Source organism: Leptopilina heterotoma, unplaced genomic scaffold (assembly GCF_015476425.1).
Source record: "Leptopilina heterotoma isolate Lh14 unplaced genomic scaffold, ASM1547642v1 Lhet_128, whole genome shotgun sequence".
Taxonomy (NCBI): domain Eukaryota; kingdom Metazoa; phylum Arthropoda; class Insecta; order Hymenoptera; family Figitidae; genus Leptopilina; species Leptopilina heterotoma.
Window position 1 is genome coordinate 26,050 of NW_025110846.1, and position 23,418 is coordinate 49,467.

Below are 23,418 nucleotides of genomic sequence, written 5' to 3' on the forward strand. Positions count from 1 at the left end.
GTTACTTTAATCTGTTTCTTTAACTGGCTGACTTGACTTTAGATGAGGAAGTTCTTGAACAGATGCGGCAAACAGAATCAAATAAATGAATAAATAATAAACACTTGAAATTTAAATTAAATATTTCGCAATTTTTTTTACGATATTTCACATAAAAAAAAATTTATTCGATTCAAATAACCGATTACTTGAATATTATCAATTAAATATTTACTTAAATCAAATTGTTGTATTATTTCTATTCTTCAAATTTAGTTTTTTTTCCTCTTCATAATTAAAACTAATTGATAATTAGAAAATAATTAATGAAATTTTTTTTGACTTTATCACTCGTTAGTTTTAGTTATAAATAATTTACATTTATTTGTATTATAAATTATTTTCAATACAATTTTAGAAAAATTTCTTATAAGAATTTAATTATTTTCAAAAAATTTAATTAAATTTTTCTAAATAATTCAATTGTTTTAATCAAAAGTTTGACTCAAAAGTTTTGATAAAATGTTTTATAAAATAAAATAATAAACATTTTATAAATGTTTTTATATAACCAAATTTTTCAAAGAAATTCAATTATTATTTTCAATAACATTTTCATTTAATTTTTTGAAAGAATTGAGTTATTTTCAAAAATTTTAATAAAATTGTTTGCAAGATTTCAATTATTTTCAAAAATTTTAGTAAAATTGTTTGCAAGATTTCAATTATTTTTGAAAAAAATTGAAAATCTTGTTATTTAAATATTGTCATAAATAATCAAATTCTACGGTGAAATTCAATTATTTTCAGTAAAACTTTTATTTAATTTCTTCAAAGAATTCAATTATTTTAGAAAATTTTAATAAAATTATAAAAAGAATTCAATTATTTCCAAAAAATTTTGATAAAATTCAATCATCAAATTTTTAATTACAATTTTTAATAAGAGACACGATTTTTTTTTTAAATTGAAATAAATTCTTTGTAAAATTCAATTATTTTCAAAAATTTTACTAAAATTTTTTTCAAGATTTCAATTAGTTTTGAAAAAATTGAAATTCTTGTTAGAAATTCAATTATTTTTAATAAAATTTAAAGAATTGAATTTAAAGAATTGAAATTCTTGATAGAAATTCAATTATTTTTAATACAATTTTAATAAAGTTCCGCGAAAAAATTCAATTTTTTTAAATAATGTAATAAAATTCCTCTAAAAATTCAATTATTTCCAAAAACCTTTGATAAAATTCAATAATCAAATTTTTAATTACAATTATTAATAACAGGCACAATTATTTTTAAAAGTTGAAAGAAATTTTTAGTAAAATTTAATTACTTTTAAATTTTTCAATTAAAATTATTAAAAAACTATTCTTTTCAAAAAATTAAAAGAAATTCTTCAAAAAAAATTGAATTATATTTTCATAAGTAGCAAAATTCTTTGTGAGAATTCAATTATTTTTAATACAATTTGAATTAAATTTCTCGACTGAATTCAATTGTTGTAAAAAAGTTTGATAAAATTCTTTAAAGGAATTCAAATTTTATGCTAAAATTCTTCTTCAGAAGACAAGATTTTCAAAAAAATGAATTAAAATAAAATTTTGAACGTTTAAATGAAAGAATTTTTTTGTTTAAATATTTTTTAAAGCTACTGTACACAAAAATGAAAAGAGAATAAAAATTAACTTCTCTTAATTAGTGAATAATAATTAAAGTTAATTAATAACTTAGTAATTTTAGTAAAATTTTTCGCAAAGATTTCAATTATTTTTGAAATAAATTGTAAATCTTGTTATGAATTCAAATTATTGTCAATACAATTTTAATTAAGTTTCTTCACTAAAGAATTTAGTTATTTTTAAAAATCTTAATAAAATTCCTTGAAAGAATTTGATTATTTTTTAAAATTTCAATTAAATTCTTTGCACAAATTCAATTATTTAAAAAAATTTTATTAAACTTTTTCCAAACATTTCAATTATTTTTAAACATTTTAGTAAAATTCAAAGCGAGATTTAAATTATTTTCGAAAAAATTGAAATTCTTGTTAGAAATTCAATTATTTTTAAATAATAAAGTTTCGCTAAAGAATTCAATTATTGTAAACAATTTTAATAAAATTCCTCGAAAATGAATAAATAATAAACACTTTCAAATTTGAATTCAACATTTTGCAATTTTTTAAAATGTTGAAATTGTTTCACTAAAAAAAAATTATTTAATTCAAATAACCGATTACTTGAATATTATCAATTAAATATTTACTTAAATCAAATAATTTTTATTTCAGTCAATGAAATGGATTAAATGGTTCAGTTCATATTTGCTTCAAATACTGAAATTATTGCTACAAATATAATTTGATTGACTCTTTTAAGAATTATTTGATCGGCTATTTGAATCAAATAAATTTCTTTTCCTTTTCATTTTATTATTAAATTATTAAAAAATTGTTAATAAAATGAATTTTATGTTAGATAAATTTTGCCAGGCCCGAGTATTATATGTTTAGAAGTCTCTCGCACTTGGCGAATTTGAATTAAATGAACCCAAGTTTTCCAGTGTTTGCACTATAAAATTTTCTCGGTTATCATTGGCGCGCCGCGTGCCATTTACGATCTTCGGTTTACGTCCTACTGATTTTTATGAAAGTGGCTTTTTAGAGAAAATTCTCTCCCATACGAGGTATAAAAATTACCCTGCTTTCATTTTCCAATTCAAGAAAAATTTACTTCAATGAACAAAGTGAAATGTTTTTAAATTGCAATTTTATTTTTAAATTGGAATTTTAATACGAAAAAAGTGCAATTCAAATTAATAGATAGAATAGAAATAATTAAAATTTAGAATACAAAAATTAAGAAAGTAAATTAAAAACAGAAAAAAAATAAATAAAAATATTTGATCTTTTTTTTCTACTTTTGTCAGTAAAAAAAAAAATAGAAAACTAATTCGAAAACTAGGGAAAAAAAATTAACCTTTTTCCAAAAAATAAAGTAAATGTAAAGTAAAAAGTAATAGTAAAATATTGACAATAAAATGAAATAGTTGCAAACCTCAATAAAGTCGTGAGGGTGCTTTTCTTGATCATACAGCATTGCAGTATAGGAGTTAAACAGCTGATTTCATCGTGAAATGGTTTGCCAAAGCCACGACCATGATCCACGTGCAATGGAAACGTGTCGTTTCCAAACAACTTGAAAGTTTCGTAGTGATGCCGGTCCATGTTTCCCATGAGGAAATCCAGAACAGACATGTCCATTAAATCCAGTAACCTATGACCTTCGTTGTAGGGTGGAATCTCTTTGACCAGTAAACAATAGTCCGAATCTGAAATAGAAAGCAAGAAATTACAATTTATACGATTTTTTTCTTCTTCTTTAATCACAATAATCATAACTAGTTAATAAAAGTTAATTATAATTATTTTCCAATATTTGTGATTTTCTATTTTTTTATTCGCAAGTAAAGAAAAGAAAAATGATTCTAAAATCATAATTAGGAGATTACAAGTCTTTTCTAAAATTTGCATTTTTTCTCTTTTTTTCAAGTGGAAAAATAGAAAATAAATAAAAAAATAAATAAAAAATAGAAAAATGCTGCAAAAATACAAACAATTTTATTCAAAATAAAAATAAATAAAAAAATAGTAAATAAATAAAAACTTCAATTTTGTAATAATTACGAATTAAAAAATTATAAAATTCACTGATAAGAATTAAATACCTCATTTTCAACAATTTTGATAAAATTTTTTATAATTCATTTATTTCCAATACAATTTTAATTCAATTCCTCGAAGAATGTAATTATTTTCAAAAAAATTAATAACATTCTTCGGAAGAATTCAATTCTTTTAATAAATAATAAAATTCATCTCAAAAATTCAATTCAGTTCAAATTACCTTAAATAATAAAATTCTTCACAGGAAATCAATTATTTTTATAAAAAATAAAATTCTTCCCTAAAATTCAATTATTTTCTTAAATAATGAAATTCTTCCTTAAAATTCAATTATTTTCTTCAATAATAAAATTCTTCGTAGGAATTGAATTAATTTTAAAATTTTCAATAAAATTCTGTAAATAAATTTAATTATTTTCAAAAATTTTAATTAAATTTCTTATAAGAATTCAATTTTTTTTTATAGAAATAATTGAATTCCTTGAATTCAATTATTCACATAATTTAATTTAATTATTCCTATACATTTTAACAAAATTCTTGAGAGAAATTCAATTATTTTCATAATAAATAAAATTCTTCGCCAGAATGCAATTATTTCTATAAAAAAATTAAATTCTTCGCAGGAAATCAATTATTTTTATAAATAATAAAATTCTTCGCTAAAATTCAATTATTTTCTTAAATAATAAAATTATTCGTAGGAATTGAATTATTTTTAGAAATTTTTAATAAAACTTCTCAAAAGAATTCAATTACTTTTAAAATTTTCAATGAAATTCTTCAAATGAATTCAATTATTTTCAAAAATTTTAATAAAATTTCTTATATGATTTCAATTATTTCTAACGCATTTTTAATTGAATTCCTCGAAAGAATTTAATTATTTCCATAAATTTTAACAAAATCCTTGAGTGGAATTCGATTGTTTTCATAGTAAATAAAATTCTTCGCAAGAATTCAATTATTTCTATAAAAGAATTAAATTCTTGGCATGAATTCAATTATTTCTATAAAAAAATTAAATATTCTTCGTAGAAAATCAATTATTCTTATAAATAACAAAATTCTTCGGAGGAAATGAATTATTTTTATAAATAATAAAATTCTTCATAGGAATTGAATTATTTATATGAAAATTTAAAAAAATCTTCTGAAAAAAATTCAATTACTTTTAAGATTTTCAATAAAATTTCTTCTAAGAATTGAATTATTTTTAATACAAGTTTTTAGTAAATTCCTCGAAAGAAATTAATTATTTTCATAAATTTTAACAAAATCCTTGAGAGGAATTTAATTATTTATTTAGAATTATTTTCATAATAAATAAAATTCTTGGCAAGAATCCAATTATTTCTATAAAAAAATTTAAATTTTCCCAAGAAATCAATTATTTTTATAAGTAATAAATTTCTTATCTTAATTGCAAAAAAAAGACTACCTCGATATTAATAACTAAATTTAAATAACATTTTTCTAAAATTTCTTCCTCCTCTTTTTTTTTATTTACTAGTAAAATAAATAAAAAAACTAATTCGAAAGCTAAACCAAAGCAAAAGAACTCAATCTGTTTCAAAATTGTAAAATTTTGAAAAAGATTGAGTTCTTTTGCTGTAGTTTAACTTTTGAATTATTATCATTCACAAGAAATAAAATTTTGATTCATCTGCAAGTAAAAAATAGAAAAACTTGGAAAAGAAAAAAAAGAAGAAGTTAAAAACAAAAAATAGAAAACTAATTCAAATATTTTTCCACAAAGAAAAAAATTGTGCAAAATTTTGAATAAAACTCGAAAGTATAAAAAAATTATGAAAAGAAATCAGTTTAAATAATATAAAGAAAGGATTTTTTTTTGTTTTTTTTTTTTAAGAAATTTTTACCATTCTCCCATTGTGCTTTCTTGCGTTTATGATAACTTCTCCTCCACGGATGTCGCCAGACTTTTCTGCTCGCCACTTCTTTGTCGGGTAAAAAAGCGGCGAAGCTGCCCTCAAGCAAATCCGGATTTCCACAAACTGCATGAGAGGTATCGCAATAGTAAGTACACCGACCATGCAGACAAAGATTGCCCGCTGGACTCACGAAAAATGTTTTCAAAATATCTCCAGTCGTAATTTGATAAATCTCCGTTGTCATATTTAATCTCCTCCCCGTCACTGGCATCGCACGGCGAAATCCCAAAAGTCTGTAACAAAATACCGTGAATATTTTTTAATCGCACAAAATTTTTTTATTTAGTGTCATTAATTTGATTTCATTAATTTCATTTTATTTTATTAATTTCATTTTTTTTTCATTTAATTTTATTTTAAAACAAATATTTTATTAACTAACAATTTTACAATACAAGTATATTTTTGTAAAATACATATTTTACAGTAAAAATATTTTGTAAATAAATATTTTACAGTAAAAATATTTTGTAAATAAATAATTTACAGTCAAAATATTTTTTAAATCAATATTTTACACTCCAAATATTTTGTAAATAAATATTTTACAGTAAAAATATTTTATAGGTACTACAAATATTTTACAGTAAAAATATTTTATACTACAAATATTTTACAGTTAAAATATATTATACTACAAATATTTTACAGTTAAAATATTTTGTAAATAAATATTTTACAGTAAAACTATTTTATACTACAGATATTTTACAGTAAAAATATTTTATACTATAAATATTTTACAGTAAAATATTTCATACTACAAATATTTTATTAAAAAAATATTTTACAATATAAACATTTTATAGTAAAAATAGTTTGTAAATAAATAATTTGATAATACAAATATTTTACAGTACAAATATTTTTGTACTTTAAAATTAATGAATTAAAAATTTAATTTATTAAAAAAAACAAAATATTTTAGACAAATATTTTACAGTAAAAATAATTTGTAAATAAATATTCTACAATACAAATATTTTACAGTAAAAATACTTTGTAAAAGAAATTTTTTTCTTAATAGGGAAATTTTTGGATTGTTTATAAAGAAAAGGAAAGAAGGAGAATTTGAAATTTACAAACAAGATGGAATTTAAAATTTGATAATTAAATTAATTTTTAATTGGAAATTTCAGAGTAGTCTCACCGGTCCAGATGGAAGGCAGCAATCTCGGCTGTATGTCGCTCAAAGTCGGTGAAGTAAAAGTGATTTGGTAAGGTTTGCTGTTCACGTGGAAACCTGTTGGAAAAAAGAAAGAAAAATTTTAATTAATCATTTCCTGAGACAACTTTATATAGATCACTAAACGTCCTTGATATTATTGCTCTAATTTGTAAATTCATTATTTGAAAGTAATTATACAAAACTGTAAAATCAACAAGAAAAAACTATATTAAATAATTATTATATAACACTGAGTGAGTTATTCATGTAAAATCATTTTTATTGCTGCACAATCTTTTTACTTCTTTTTTTACATTTTTTTTACTTCAATAAATGAAATTTATTGGAAAAAATTATTTTCAAATTAATAAATTCTCTTTGAGAAGGAATATATTTTTATTATTGAGAGAAAAATTTACAAAAAATTTATTTTCCCCCCTGAATTGAATTTTTATTTGGCGAACTCTGATTCAATTTATGTAATGAGATTTTTTTTATTTGAAAAATTCATTGCACGGTGGCTGGGCCATAAAAATAACAACGGATTAAGAATCGATTCCGGATGAGCGTCCTCACGAAAGTACACCACGCGAATCTGGAAGGACAGGTCGTGCGAAAATTCCGGCAATAAATAAGGGGTCGAGAGTTAAAAAAGAAAAAAATTAGTGTAACACAAAATCCTCACTGTTATTAGCGCTTTTTTAAATTATATTAACTCCAAGAATTGTTTGTCGAAAAAAATAAAATAAAAAATAAAATAGAAAAATAGAAAAATAGTCAAAAAATACTTTTAGAAAAAATTTCGAAGGTTAAAAATTATAGCGGGAGATTAAAAATTAGAAAGAAGGAAAAATCGTCGGAAAATCTGAACTGAAATATGTTTTTGAAAATTTTAAATAGAGGTGCTTGCTTATTAACGGACATGAGTCTGTTTTCTTAAGATAAAAAGCTTCTTTATTTCTTCGACTACTTATCATATTATTATAAAAACTTATAATTGGATGGAAATTTTTTCTCTCCGATCGTTATGCTATTTTTATTTTATTAATCTCATGTACTTAAATCCTTCATTCTTTCTTTCCTAGTTTGTTTACTTTTTCTTTTTTTTTACTCAAATAAAAGTTTCGAATTTCATTATAAATTTTTCAATTTTTTGAATTGAAAACTAACTGTTCGATTCTTTTTATTTTTTGTATAATAAACATAAATTAATGTTAAAAAAAAAATATAAAAATAAATTAATATAAAAAATATGAAATATTAATAATTAGTTATATAAATAATTAAATAATAATTATTATTTAATAAATAATAATGAATATCAACAACAAAATTACATCTTTTAATAATTATTATTATTAATTAGTATAAATAAATAAAAATAATTTAATTAATAAAACAAATAAAATTAATAAATAATTAACAAAAATACAAAGTAATTTCCAATTTTAAAAAGTAAATTTTTTCTGTACATTTAAGTTCGTACATTTTTTGAAGAAAAAAAAAATAAAAATTAGACGATAGATGGAAAAATTTATGGTTAACAATTAGATTTCAATAGTAATAAATCTCGAGTGTGCGCTTCGGGATTTTTGAGTTTGAAACGAAGCGAAGAGAAATTAAATGTTGAACTTGCACGCGAAATTTCTCCTTCAACCTGGAGGCACTTTGAAGACACTTTTGTCAACAACGAAATTCCATTTGCGAATATTTGATTTCATGATAGTAATTAATAATTATTTTTTCATATTTTAATTATCTATTTTTAATTATTAATTACTTTATTTAATTATTAATTACTAATTGAATAATTATTATTTATTTATTCAATTTTTAACTTACTTGAGGCCATTTTGTACATTTAATTAATTTATCTAATAAAAAAATAATAGCCTCAAAAAGCTATTACTTATTTATATTATTATTTCGTTGAAAAGTAACTAATTCACTCGTAAATAATAAACGAATGTAAAAAAATAATTAAAAAAAAAATTTCTTTGTCAGAACAAATTTTCTTTTTTGCATATGCCACGAGGAATACATTTGCAAAATTAATTTTCTCTCACAGACAATTTTTTAAAAATATTTCATAAAATATTTATACAATTCTACCTTAAAATTATTCTAATTTTTCAAAGACAAAACTCTCATGATAAAATAATAATTATTATAATTATTTTCTGCAGACAATTTTTTTCTCTCCGATAAATTGAAGAATAAAATTTAAATGAATATTTAAATAAAAGTTTTAATTCTCTATTAGAAAACATAAAAGAGAATAAGAGAATTAAAAAAAAAGACTTTCCTAAAATAAAAAATTCAAAACGTTTATTTAAAAGTAATAGAGAATTATTCACATTAACACGAAAAATTATGTAAATTAATGAAATAATTATTATTCCGATAAGTAAATTAAATATGAAGCAAATTAAAACATGAAAATAAATCACTCTCATACATGAATTGACACGGAAAACTAAAATACCGAACTAGATTTATAATATCCATTTTACTGACATTTTCCTCTTTCGAAGATTTTATCGAAAAAGACGAGGAATTATATAAACAAATTTCTTTTTAATTAACCCCTTCTAGAATATGAAATTAAAAAAATATTTCCATACTTCTAACTAGTTTTAGTCAAAAATAATTTAATTTTCCGTCACAGGTGAAATCAATTGTAAATTATGAGCGACTAAGAGACTTGGATATAAGCATAAAATTTAGATCGGTAAATTAATTTTAGCAAATGTCAAGAAACTCTCCGGAAAGGATTCTAGAGTCATAAACCTCATGTCGTACGGGAAAAGACATTAAATTTTATTATGCAAAAGAAAGCTCTTTAATCTAATAGCTAATAAAAAAAAACTAAAATATCCTTGCCATATTATGTTTCAATTTCAATGTAGTCGCAGTGCATTTAAAATTCAAAGAATTTCGTATCTCTAAATCTATAAATGAAGAAAAATATTAAAAATTTCATTGAATTAATAAAATCGAGTTTTATATTCAAAAGAAGAAAATGTGAATGAAACTTTTTTATTCTTTTTTTTAAAATTTAATTTTAACTTTTTTCTTAATTTTACGAGACAGAGGGTAAAATAATGTTTTTAACTTTTGTTTTTTTTCGGTAAATTTTAATATCATAATTTATGGATTTTTCTAAAAATTCTGAAATATTCTGAAAGATGAATATTCTGATAATTTGGCAAGATAAACATTTTCAAAAATTATCGACTGCAATAGAAATTATAAAGAGAAATTAAAAATATAAATTAAACATTGAAACTTTATGAATTGTTTTTTAATATGTGATGCAATATTATTCAAATAAAATAAAAATTTAAAAATAAAATAAAATAAATGAATTTCGTTCATTTGAATATTCAAAATTTTAATGACATATTTATAAGCAAAAAAATTTTAAAATTATATTAAAAGGAGTTAATTTTTTCGAAAATTTAAAATTTCTTTGTCTATTATTTGCAAGATTCAATTTTTACAAAATTAATATTAATTTCATTTTGCAAAATTCCAAATTAATTCCCAAAAACTTATTTTTGGGAATTTTCTTCAACAAATTCTTATCTCAATTATTTTAAAAAGAAAAATTTGCAAACAAAAAAATTTTATTATTTTCTGTATAAAAAAATTATTTTTCCATCTAATTTTATTGAAATATTTAAAAATAATTGAATTCCTAACAAGAATTTTATTATTTATATAAATATAATTAAATTCCTGCAAAGAATTTTATTATTCATTAAAATAATTGAATTCTTGGGAAGAATTTTATTTTTTATTAAGGGCATTTGAACCATGATGACGTCACAAATTTAAAACTAATGCTTTGCACAAACTGTGACGTCATCAAGGTTCAAATCCCCTTAAAATAATTGAATTCTTGCGCAGAATTTTATTAAAATTATTAAAAAAATTCAATTCTTTCAAGAAAAATCAGCAAAATCGTATCGAAAATAATTGAATTCTTGCGCAGAATTTTATTAAAATTATTTAAAAAATTCAATTCTTTCAAGAAAAATCAGTAAAATCGTATCGAAAATAATTGAACTCCTGAGAAGATTTTTATTAACATTTTTGAAAATTATTCAATTTTTGTGCCGAATTTTATTGAAATTTTCGAAATAATTGAATTTTTACGAAAAACTTTATTGCAAATTTTCAAAATAATTGAATCTTTTTGAGAAATTGTATTAAAAATAATTGAATTCATATGAAGAATTTTATTATAATTATAAAAATAATAGAATTTCTGCAAAGAAATTTATTTTTTATGGAAATAATTCAATTCTTGCGAAGAATTTGATTATTTATGAAAATAATTGAATTCTTTTGATAAGCTTTATTAAAAATAATTTAAGTACTCAAGATTTTTATTATTTAAGAAAATAATTGAATTTTTGAAACGAATTTTATTATTAATTAATTGAATTCTCGCGAAGCATTTTCTTATCTTGGAAAATAATTCAATTCTTACGAAGAATTTTATTGAAATTTATCAAAATAATTGAATTCTTGCGCAGAATTTTATTGAAATTTGTGAAAATAATTCAATTCTTTTTTAAAAAAATGAGTAAAATTCTATCCAAAAAAATTGGACTCCTAAGAATTCCATGAACATTTTTAAAAATTATTCAATTTTTGCGCAAAACTTTATTGAACTTTTCGAAATAATTGAATTTTTTCGAAAAAATTTATTACTTAAAAATAATTTAATTCATATGAAGAATTTTATTATATTTATAAAAATAGTAGAATTTCTGCAAAGAAATTTATTTTTTATAAAAATAATTAAATTCTTATAAGGAATTTTATTATATAATTTAAAAAAAAGTTGAATTCTTGCGAAAAATTTTATTTGAATTTTTTAAAAATAGTTCAATTTTTTCTAGAAAATTGAGTAAAATTTGATTAAACAATAGTTGAATTCCTGGAGAAGAATTTTACTATTTTTGAAAATAATTGAATTCTTGCGAAGAATTTTATTCAAATTTTTTTTAAAATAATTGAAATCCTGCCAAGTATTTTATTATTCATAAAAAGGTAATTGAATTTCTATCGAAGAAATTTATTGGAATTTTTAGAAATAATTGAATTTCTACCAAAAAATGTTATTGATTAAAAAAATAATTTAATTCCTGCAAAACATTTTATTTTTTATAGAAATAATTGAATTCTTGCAAAAAATTTTGTTAACAATTTTCAAAATAATTGAATTATTTCAAAATTAATTTTTTTAAAAAATTATTTCTTCTTTTGAGAAGAATGAAAAGTAATTCATTTATTTATTAATAAGTAGGTACATATTTTTTTTAATTTGTAATTTTAAAATGTTAAAGAATTGAAATTAATATTTTAATAAAAATATTTTGCTACTTGGATAATAATTTAATAAATGGAATTCCATTAGTAAGAACGATGATAATAATAATAAAAATATTTAATATTAAAATATTGTGGATATGAATTATTGGAAAGAATTCGCAAGTGAATAAATTGTTCTAAAAGATATTTTCCTGATTCATTGATAATTCAGAGAAACTTGAGCGAGCGTTTACTCTCATATAACTTTTCGCGCAAAGTTTCTTGTGGCTGACTTTATACTGACACTATACATAGTCTAAATAATAGTTAAAGTCTTTGAGTAGTATCGACACTTTACAATTCACATTGGTTTATCATCTTTATTGGTCCCAAACTTCAGAGCACAGTTTGTGTCCTATATAAACTCAACTTTCTTTCACTAAAGTTTCATTTTTCGTTTCACATAATATCTTTTTTAATCTATTTTTCCTTTTTTTTAATAGAAAAAGAAGAAAGATCATTTTTAACAACTGAAATTTTTATCTCTTGAAATATTCAAAGCGAAAAGTTGTAAACTATCCTATATACCTTCTTTTCTGGTTGCTTTCGTAATATCTCATACATGGAGGAAAAAATTTATTTCCTTTTACTTGACAACTTTTAAAAGGCGTGCTCGGTTCATATCCTATAATTTATCATTATTTATTTTCCACTTTTAGTTTATTTATTATTTTATAATTATTCCATTTTAGACAATTTGTCACGTTTTAGTCAATTATGAAAAAATTAGGAAAGAACAAAGAAGAAAAATTTTTTAGTTCGAAAAAAATTGCAAAAATAAAGTTTATTAAATGAAATTAATTTTTGTGATAATAATTTATTATAAATAATATAATTATTAATTATAAATATAATTTATTATAAAATATTAAAATACTAAAACAGGGTTGTCACAGGTCAGGGAATTCAGGGTAAAGTCAGGGAAATTAAAATTGATCAGGGAAATCAGGGAAAAGTCAGGGATTTTTAATAAAAGTACTGGAAAAAATTAAAATTTTAAAATTCATGAAAAAACTCGGAATTTTGATGTTTTTTTTTATTTGCCTCATAAACAACTAAATTACTACGAATTCTAATGCAAAAAAATTCAATTTTTTTCTATTTCTAACAATAATTTATTTTTAAATAACTTAATTCTTGAAGAACTAACAGAAAATTATTATTTAGAAATTATTTAGAGAATAATTTTTACAATTTTTATAAATACTAGATTTATTGAAGAATTTTAAATAAAAAATAATTTAAAAAAATTTCTTCGAAATAATTCAATTATTTCCATAAGTAATAAAATTTTCAGAGGAATTCAATTATTTAAAATATAAAATTTCATAAAATTTTTCAAAAAATATCAATTATTTAAAAAGAATCTTATAAAATTCTTATAAAATTCATCGCAAGAATTTAATTATTTAAAAAAAAATGTAACAAAGTTCTTTTCAAGAATTCAATTATTTTTATAAGTAATACAATTTTTCACAGAAATTCAGTTATTTTTATAAACTTGAATAAAATCTGTTGCAAGAATTCAATTATTTATATAAATAATAAAATTCTTCACATAAATATAGTTATTTGCAAAAAATAATAAAAAATTTAACACGAATTTCATTATTTACAAATTTTTTTATAAATAACTTCGCAATTATTGTCATAAATAATAAAATATTTACGGGAATTCAATTATTTAAAATACAAAATTTCATAAAATTTTTCAAAAAATATCAATTATTTAAAAAGATTCTTATATAAAATTCGTCACAAGAATTCAATTATTTAAAAAAATGTAACAAAGTTCTTTTTAAGAATTCAATTATTTTTATAAGTAATACAATTTTTCACAGAAATTCAGTTATTTTTATAAACTTGAATAAAATTTTTGAAAGAATTCAATTATTTATATAAATAATAAAATTCTTCGCAGAAATTCAATTATGTATAAAAAATTTTTAAAAAATTCTTGTCAAAATTTCAAGTATCTTTATAAATAATAAAATTCTTCCCCGAAATTCAATTATTTTTATAAACTTGAATAAAATTTGTTGCAAGAATTCAATTATTTTCAAAAGTAATGAAATTCTTCAGAGAAATTCAATTATGTTCAAAAATTTAAATAAAATCATTGTCAAAATTTCAAGTATCTTTGAAAATTTTACAAGAATTCAATTATTTACAAAATTTGTAATAAATTTTTTCGAAATAATTCAATTATTTTCATAAGTAATAAAATTTTCACAGGAATTCAATTATTTTTATAAACTTGAATAAAATTTTTGCAAGAATTCAATTATATATACAAATAATAAAATTCTTCGCAGAAATTCAGTTATTTTTATAAACTTGAATAAAATTATTGTCAAAATTTTATGCATCTTTATAAATAATAAAATTCTTTTCCAAAATTCAATTATTTCAGAAAAATTTTAATAAAATTCTTAGGAAAATTTTAATTATTTTTATAAATAATAAAACTCATCGCAGGATTTTAATTATTTTTGATACAATTTTAATCGAATTCCTGGAAAAATGTAATTATTCTTAAAAGTTTTATTAAAATTTCTCACAAGAATTCAATTATTTAAAAAATTGTTAATAAAATTCTTTATGAGAATTCAATTTTAACAAACATTTAATTATTTAAAAAATTATTTATTTTTTAATTTAAATAATTGAATTCTTTTAGAATTTTCTAATAAAAATTAATTTAAAAATGAATGACCGAATAATGGATTTATTATTTTTGAAAATAATTAAATTTTTTTTGAAAAATTTTATGGTAATTTAAATTATTACAAAACATGAAGAAGGCGATAGCTCCGAGTCTTTGACTCGGAATGATCGCCTTCTTCATGTTTTGTAATAATATTCTTGTAAGTTTTTGAATTTAAAAAAGGTTTGAATTTGAATGTTTTGAAGAGTTTTAATTCCTACGGAAAGATAGTAATGATTAAATGTTTATTTAAAAAAGAAGTTATTGATGTTTTTGAATAATTTTACAATTAAAGAAATTTGTAAAGAAATGTAATAGAACATTTTTTAGAGTATCTAATAATTTTTGGAGTGAATCAGAATATTCTTTAGGGTCAGGGAAAAAGTGAAAATCAGTCAGGAAAAAGTCTGGAAATCAGGGAAAAGTAGAATTAAATATTTGTTGCAACCTTGTAAAAAAATATTAATATTAAAAATGAAATATTAAAAAAATATAAATTATAAAATAATAATTGATTATTTCGTATATAGATTGTAATAACAGAGGACGATTAAATTATAGGGAAAAAAATTTTGGGGATTTTTTGGGGAAAGAGAGCAATTTTGCTTGGAACTTAATGAGAAATATTACAGGTTATATACGATGCGGGCCCTCGATGGCAATTTTGGATCTGAACTGTGGAAAGTTTCTCGAGGGAACTTATTGCCGAACTTATTACAGAGTTTAAAGCCCGGTCGTTGCTTTGCCACTACTTATCTCGAAATCTTCAGTCGGTCTCAAGTTTAAAAAACGAAAAGAAATAACGAATCAAAACTAGCTCCCCTATACCGGGACTCCAATAAGCTTCTTACCTCCACCTCCACCTCAGTCTCTTCTTATTCTATCTCTTCTTCCTCTTGTGAAGCCCTCTTTATCCCCCCCCCCCCCAAACCCATTCCCAAACATTTCAACCTTTTTCTCTATTTCTCTTTCTTCTTCCTATCTTCCCGATATTATAGACTCCTCGTTGCATTTATTTTTGCTCTGTTTTTCTTCCCGCACCTTATTTTCTCTCTTTTTTCGACAATCGCCAGCTGTATTTAAACAACTCTCGCGTGCTCAAAATTGACATTTACCTTTCGATCAAAAAGCCATTGGATTACTTCTTTTATTTTGTAACATACATTTTTTTTTTAAATTTATTTCTTTTAATATAAAAATTGCGATTCTATTTTTAGGAACTAATTATAATAGTCTTTTGAACATAAGATAATTAATAATATATGCCCTGAAACTTTATCTCCTTAGCTAACTTGTTAGCAAAAAAATTTTTTTATTTTACAAAGGAAGTTAAAACTTAGGCGAATTCAATTACCAAAAAATTTCTTTTTAACTATATTTTCTTCTACAAATTTTTATGAATTATTTTAGAAAGGAAAAATTGCAAACAGAAAAATTTTCTTACTTTCCCTGTAAAAAAATTATTTTTCCATTTAAATAATTAATTAATTAATTTTTCCATTATTTATATAAAAAAAAAATTGAATTCCTGCGAAGAATTTTGTTATTTATTTAAATAATTGAATTCTTGCGAAGAATTTTATTTGTTATTAAAATAAATGAATTCTCGCGAAGCATTTTATTATTTTTGAAAATAATTCAATTCCTACGAAGAATTTTATTGAAATTTTTCAAAATAATTGAATTCTTGGAAAGAATTTTATTGAAATTTTTGAAAATAATTCAATTCTTTCAAGAAAATTGTGTAAAATTTTATCGAAAATAATTGAACTCCTGAGAAGAATTTTATGGAAATTTTCGAAATAATTGAATTTTTTCGAAAAACTTTATTACAAATTTTAAAAATAATTGAATCTTTTCGAGAAATTGCATTAAAATTGTATTTATTTATTTATTTATTTACAATTTATTTACAATGTATTGAAAATAATTGAATTCATATGATAAATTTTTTTATAGTTTTAAAAATACAATAGAATTTCTGCAAAGAAATTTATTTTTTATGGAAATAATTCAATTCTTGCGAAGAATTTGATTATTTATGAAAATAATTGAATTCTTTTGTGAAGCTTTATTAAAAATAATTCAAGTACAAGATTTTTATTATTTAACAAAATAATTGAATTTTTGGAATCGAATTTTATTATTTATGTAAATAGTTGATATTTTCGGAAGAATTTTGTTAAAATTTATGAAAATTATTTTATACTTTAGAGAAATTCAATTAAAATTACATTAAAAATAATTGAATTCTTTTGAGAATTTTATTTTTTTATTAAAATAATTGAATTCTTGCAAAGAATTTTATTATTTTGGAAAATAATTTAATTCCTATACGAAGAATTTTATTGAAATTTTTCAAAATAATTTAATTCATGCGCAAAATTTTATTGAAATTTTCGAAATTATTGAATTTTTTCGAAAAACTTTATTACAAATTTTAAAAATAATTGAATCTTTTCGAGAAATTGTATTAAAATTGTATTAAAAATAATTGACTTCATATGAAGAATTTTATTATTTATAAAAATAATAGATTTTCTACAAAGAAATTTATTTTTTATAGAAATAATTCAATTCTTATAAGGAATTTTATTAAAATTTATAAGAAAAATTTATTATATTTCCGAACATTAGTTTGTTCTGACAGTTGGCTATGCTTCAAGTCATTTAAGAAGAAGAAGATTTTAAAACATTAAAATAAAATTATTCTCAGGAATTCAATTATATTTTCATAAATAATAAAATTTTTTCCTAGAATTCAATTATTTTCAATACAATTTTAATAAAATTCTTCGCAAAAATTCAATTAATTTTAATAAAATTAATAAAATTTCTCGAAAGAATTTAATTATTTTTTAAAAGTGTAAATAAAACTCTTTGAAAGAATTCAAGAATTCAATTATATATTCATAAATATGAAAATTCTGCACAATAAAGTAGTATTTTAGTTAAAAATTCTAGAAAAGAATTAATTAAATTGAAATGATGAAAATAATTTTGAAGAAATTACAGGGACAATATTCTTATTATATATATAAAATAATGATTTTATCACTCGGTCATCTTTAATAATAATTATTATTGCAAAACATGAATATTTTCATGTTTTATATTATCTTATAAGTTGTTGCATTTCAAGAAGGTTTGAATTTGAAATTTTTTGGAAAATCTCTCTTAGGGTCAGGGCCTTAGGAAAATTTTTTAGAGTGAATCAAAATATTCTTCAGGGTCAGGGAAAAAGTGAAAATTTTGTCTGTAAATCAGGGAAAAACAAAATTAAATTTTTTTGTCAACCGCCCCTAAAAAGTAATAAAAAAGATTCAAAAAAATAAAAATTAGGTAAAAATAATTAGCATTCTAAAGAAGGAAACTCATCTCTAAGAGAGAAAAAGAGAGAAAAAGAGAGAGAGAGAGAAAGAGGAAATGAATTTTCTCCAACCAGATGAATAATTTGACTTGAGGGAAAGTAGGGAAGCGGAAAGTGGAAAAGGGCACATCAACGAGTTCAATTACTATCTTGACCTATCATCAAGTCTTTGAACCTTTTGCACCTCTTTTCTCCCCAATAAAAAAAGAAAAAAAGAAAAAATGAGGAGAAGAAAGAGAATGGGGGAGAAAACTTAAAATTAAAACAATGGTGGATGTGACGTATCATCTACTTAGGTAGACAATATTAATTGAGTAGAAGGCGTGGTATTAAAGCAAGGCTAACATTTCAAGTGGCTCTCAGGGACTGCAATACTTGAGATACCACTTATGTAATTGTGCTCGTAATCCTATTGCACAGTGTAACTTGCAATCAAGCACGAACTTGCAACTTGTCCGTGTATGTGTGCGTACACGTGTATACTGACGGAAAAACCACGAAAATTAGACATTCACCTCACATAACGATTAGTCTCTAGAAACAATAAACTCTAATTTCCAGAGGAATAAAACATCTTACTTTCATAGTTATTCTTATTTATTATTCTTCGCATTTTTTTTCAAATGTTTTTATTTGTCCCATAACATTTTTTTGATAATTTTTCCTTTAAATGTTTTGAATTCGCAAATATTAATATATTGAAAATAATTGAATTCTTGTGAAGAATTATATTCAAAAATAATTCAATTTTATCAAAATTTTTAAAAATAATTGAATTCTTGCAAAGTTTATTATTTTTTATGAAAACAAATGAATTCTCGCAAAAAATTTTATTATATTTATAAAAATAATTTTATTCCTGTCAAGAATTTTATTATTTATTAAAATAATTGAATTTCTGCGAAGAATTTTATTTTTTTTATAAATAATTGAATTGTTGCAAAGAATTTTATATCAATAAATTCAAATAATTTATTTGAAAATAATTTAATTCCTGCTAAGAATTTTATTATTTTTAAAAATTATTGAATTTCTGCGAAGAATTTTATTTTGTATAGAAATAATTGAATTGTTGCAAAGAATTTTATATCAATAAATTCAAATAATTTATTTGAAAATAATTTAATTCCTGCTAAGAATTTTATTATTTTTAAAAATTATTGAATTTCTGCGAAGAATTTAATTTTTTTAGAAACAATTGAATTCTTGAGAAGAGATTAAAAACTTAAAAATAATTCAATTTCTTCGAAAAATTGTATCAATATTTCAAAATAATTGAATTCTTGGGAGGATTTTTATTATCTATGAAAATAATTGAATTCTTGAGAGGATTTTTATTATCTATGAAAAATAATTGAATTCTTGGGAGGATTTTTATTATTTATGAAAATAATTGAATTCTTGTAAGGAATTTCATTTTTCATAAAAATAATTGAATTCTTGCGAAAAAATTTAATACTAACAAAAATAATTGAATTCTTTTGAGAAATTTTATAAAAATTGTATTAAAAATGATTTAATTCCTGAGAAGAATTTTATTATTTAAAAAAATACTAGAATTCCGGGGAAGAATTTTATTTATTTTTTTTTTTGTTTAGAAATAATTGAATTCTTATAAGAATTGAGAAAGATTGTATTAAAATGTTAAAAATAATTTAATTTCATCGAAAAATTGTATCATAATTTATAAAAATAATTGATTTCTCGGTAGAATTTTTATTATTGATGAAAATAATTGAATTTTTGTAAAGAATTTTATTTTTCCTAAAAATAATTGAATTCTTGCTGAAAAGTTTAATACTTATGAAAATAATTGAATCCTTTGAGAAAGTTTATTAAAATTTTATTGAAAGTAATTTAGTTCCTGCCAAGAATTAAATTATTGTTAATACATTTTGAATATCATTTCTCAAATGATTTCAATTATGAAAATACAAAAATAAATAATTTATTTAATAATTGAATATTTCTGAAATTTGAATTCTTATAAAAAATTTTATCAAATTCTTTTAAATAATTGAATTATTTCGAAAAATTTTAATAAAATTTTTAAGAATAATTACATTTTTCGAGAAATTTGATTAAAATTTTATGAAAAATAATTGCAATTCTGCGATGAGCTTTATTATTTTTGAAAATAATTGAATCCCTAAAAAGAATTTTATTATGAATTTTGTAATTTAGGAAAATAATTAAATTTTGACAAGAATTTTATTAAAATTTCTGATAATAATTGAATTTCTGAGAAGAATTTTGAAATTTATAAAAAGATATTTAAAATCTTAACAAAATTTTTTGAAAATAATTGAATTTTTGCGAAAAATGTTATTACTTTTGAAAATAATTGAATTATTCTTGTGATGAATATTGTTATTTTGGAAAATAATTGAATTTCTAAAAAAAATTTTATTAAAATTCTTAAAAATAATTGAATTTTAGAAGAAAAATTTCGATATTTATAAAAAAATAATTGAAATCTTGACGATAATTCTTCTATAAATCCATTATTTTTAATAATTAATTAAATATATTAAAAAAAAAATTTAACTAATTTCAGAAGAATTTGAATTATTAATATTTTTCAAAAATCTAAGTTCTTTTAAATTTCTAATTAAATTAATTGAAAATTGAAAAAAAAGAAATGGAAAGTTTTCATTTTATCGAATTTCGAAAAATTTTCTTAAGTCAAAAGTTAGTTTTTAGATGACGACTTGTTTGTAGAGCGAAGAATCAAGTTTCAGGAGAAGTTTGAAATTGGAAAAAATTGAGTTCTAATTTTGTATGAGTCAAGTGTATTTTCTCTTGTTTGAGTTCCGGCCTTTTTTTTTCGTTAATTAACTGGACTTCTTTCATTTTCGCAAACGTCAGAGACCATGTGACGAAAGTATGAGGGTGAGAGTTTTGAAGCGTGTAAAAAATAAATCACAAGAGTTGGTTTAAAAAAATTTTTACACGTTCAATTTTGTTCATTAAGAAAAAATTATATAATATATAGAAATTGATTTTTGCATTGATAAATAATTTACACGTGAATAAATTATCAAGTTTATAAGTTTTTTTGTTTTGTTTTGGCTCTAACTGAAAAATATATTTTATTTCTGCTCTGTACTATTAATTATTGAATTAATAAATAAATTAATAAAAAAATTTAATTAAATTAATAATAAATTAATTAATTGAATTAATAAATTATTCGCTGTATCATTAAAGCGGTAAGTTTACCGAAGACTTTAGAAAACAAAAAAATTCAAGTTCCCTTTGCTCGTAATTAACTTGACAAATGATTAAAGTTTATAAGCAGTTATTTTGTAACTATTTAATATAGTTAAAATTATAAAAAATAATACATACAAAAAATAAATAAATACACAAAAAATTCTTTATATTTTTGTAATGTTCCACTTTTCAACTTTTCAACTTATTTAATTTAAATAATTTTCTGAAAACGTGTTCACTCTTATAACTTTAAATTAGAATACGCAAAGTTTTGAAAGATTTATTCTAACTTAATTGGACTTTAGGAAAAGGAATTAAAAAATGTTATTTTGTTTCTGATGAAAACAATTCTGCAAAATATAATACTTTTAAATTATCACTTTTGTTTAGTTGCACATTATTTTTGTAGCAAAAAAAAAGAAAAAGAAAATAATTACTATTTAGAGTTGGATAATATTTTAAATTTAAATATTTAATTTTCTCTTCTATGAGATAAATTAGGTTACGATTTAATTAAAAATCTATTTTTCGTTGATAAGGTTGAAAATAGAAAACCAAAAATAGAATAATCACTTGGCAACAAAAATTACTGAGAAATCACCTTTCATCGAAAATTCTATTCCTTAATTCATGAGGAATAAAAATATTTTGACATTTCTCAAAGAAAATTCGTATTTTGTGATTTTATTTTTGTACAATTATACGTGTTGATTAAAATTGACTATTTAACTTCTATTTATGTTAAAAAGGGTCTTTTCTTTCTCGACCCATTTACACCCTAAATTTGAGATAATAAAAATGTTTATGAATTTGAATGTAGTGACTTTTTTCTTTGAATTAGTAAATTTTAGTAACAAATAATAATTTCTATTAATTTATTAGCAAAATTTACTAATTCAGAATCAAAAAATCAAGTCACTAATTTAAATTAGTAAATATTTTATTTATTTAATATTTTATTTCGGACGATTTTTATTATTCATGAAAGTAATTGAATTCTTGTAAAGAATTTTTTTTTTAATAGAAATAATTGAATTCTTGGAAGAATTTTAATATTTATGAAAATAATTGAATTCTTTTAAAAAATGTTAATCAAATTGTATTGTAAATAATTGAATTCCTGAGAAAATTTTTATTATTTATAAAAATAATTGAACTTATGCAAAAAATTTTATTGTATATAAAAGTAATTGAATTCTTGCAAATTATTTTATTAACATATTTAAAAATAATTGAATTCTAGTAAAAAATTTTATTTTTCACAAAAATAATTGAATTCTTGCGAAAAATTTTATTATTTAAGAAAATAGTTAAATTTTTCCATTTGATAACTTTATAAAAATTGTAATGAAAATAATTTAATTTCTGCCAAGAATTTTATTATTTATAAATATAATGAAATTTCGACGAAGAATTTTATTTTTTATAGAAATAATTGAATTCTTGTAAAGAACTTTATATAAATTTTTTAAAATAATTAAATTGTTTAGAAAAATTTCTTATAAATTTTTAAAAATAAGGCAAATCTTTTTAATAATTTTAATTGAAATTTTTGAAAGTGATTAAATTTTATTAAAAACTTCTTTCAAGTTTTTAAAATAAACCTGTTTGTTAGTAATTGTAAATAAACACTTGATTCTTAAATTTTATTAAAATTTTTAGAAAATAAGAAATTTAATTCTTCTCAGAATTTTATTGCAATTTTTTTAAATAATTGAATTCATTGAAGGAATTTTATTAAAATATTAATAAATAATTTAGTTCCTGCCAAAAATGTTATTATTTATAAAAATAATTGAATTTCTGCAGAGAATTATATTTTTTTTTAGAAATAATTGAATTCTTGAGAAGAATTTTATTAAAAAATTGAAAATCATTCAATTTCTTCGAGAAATTGTATCATAATTTATAAAAATAATTGAATTCTCGGGAGCATTTTTATTATTTATGAAA

General features: G+C 20.2%; 1 protein-coding gene across 1 annotated transcript in view; it reads right to left on the reverse strand.

Annotated features, from left to right (window-relative positions):
• The window catches only part of LOC122512775 (extracellular serine/threonine protein CG31145), a 119,394-nt gene that overhangs the window by 8,338 nt on the left and 87,638 nt on the right, over positions 1-23,418 (reverse strand). Inside the window, exons 4-6 of the mRNA XM_043628832.1 lie at positions 6,770-6,862; positions 5,548-5,852; positions 3,039-3,312 (exon numbers count right to left, since the gene is read on the reverse strand). Of these exons, the coding sequence (XP_043484767.1) occupies positions 3,039-3,312; positions 5,548-5,852; positions 6,770-6,862 (672 nt within the window). The remainder of the gene's footprint in view (positions 1-3,038; positions 3,313-5,547; positions 5,853-6,769; positions 6,863-23,418) is intronic.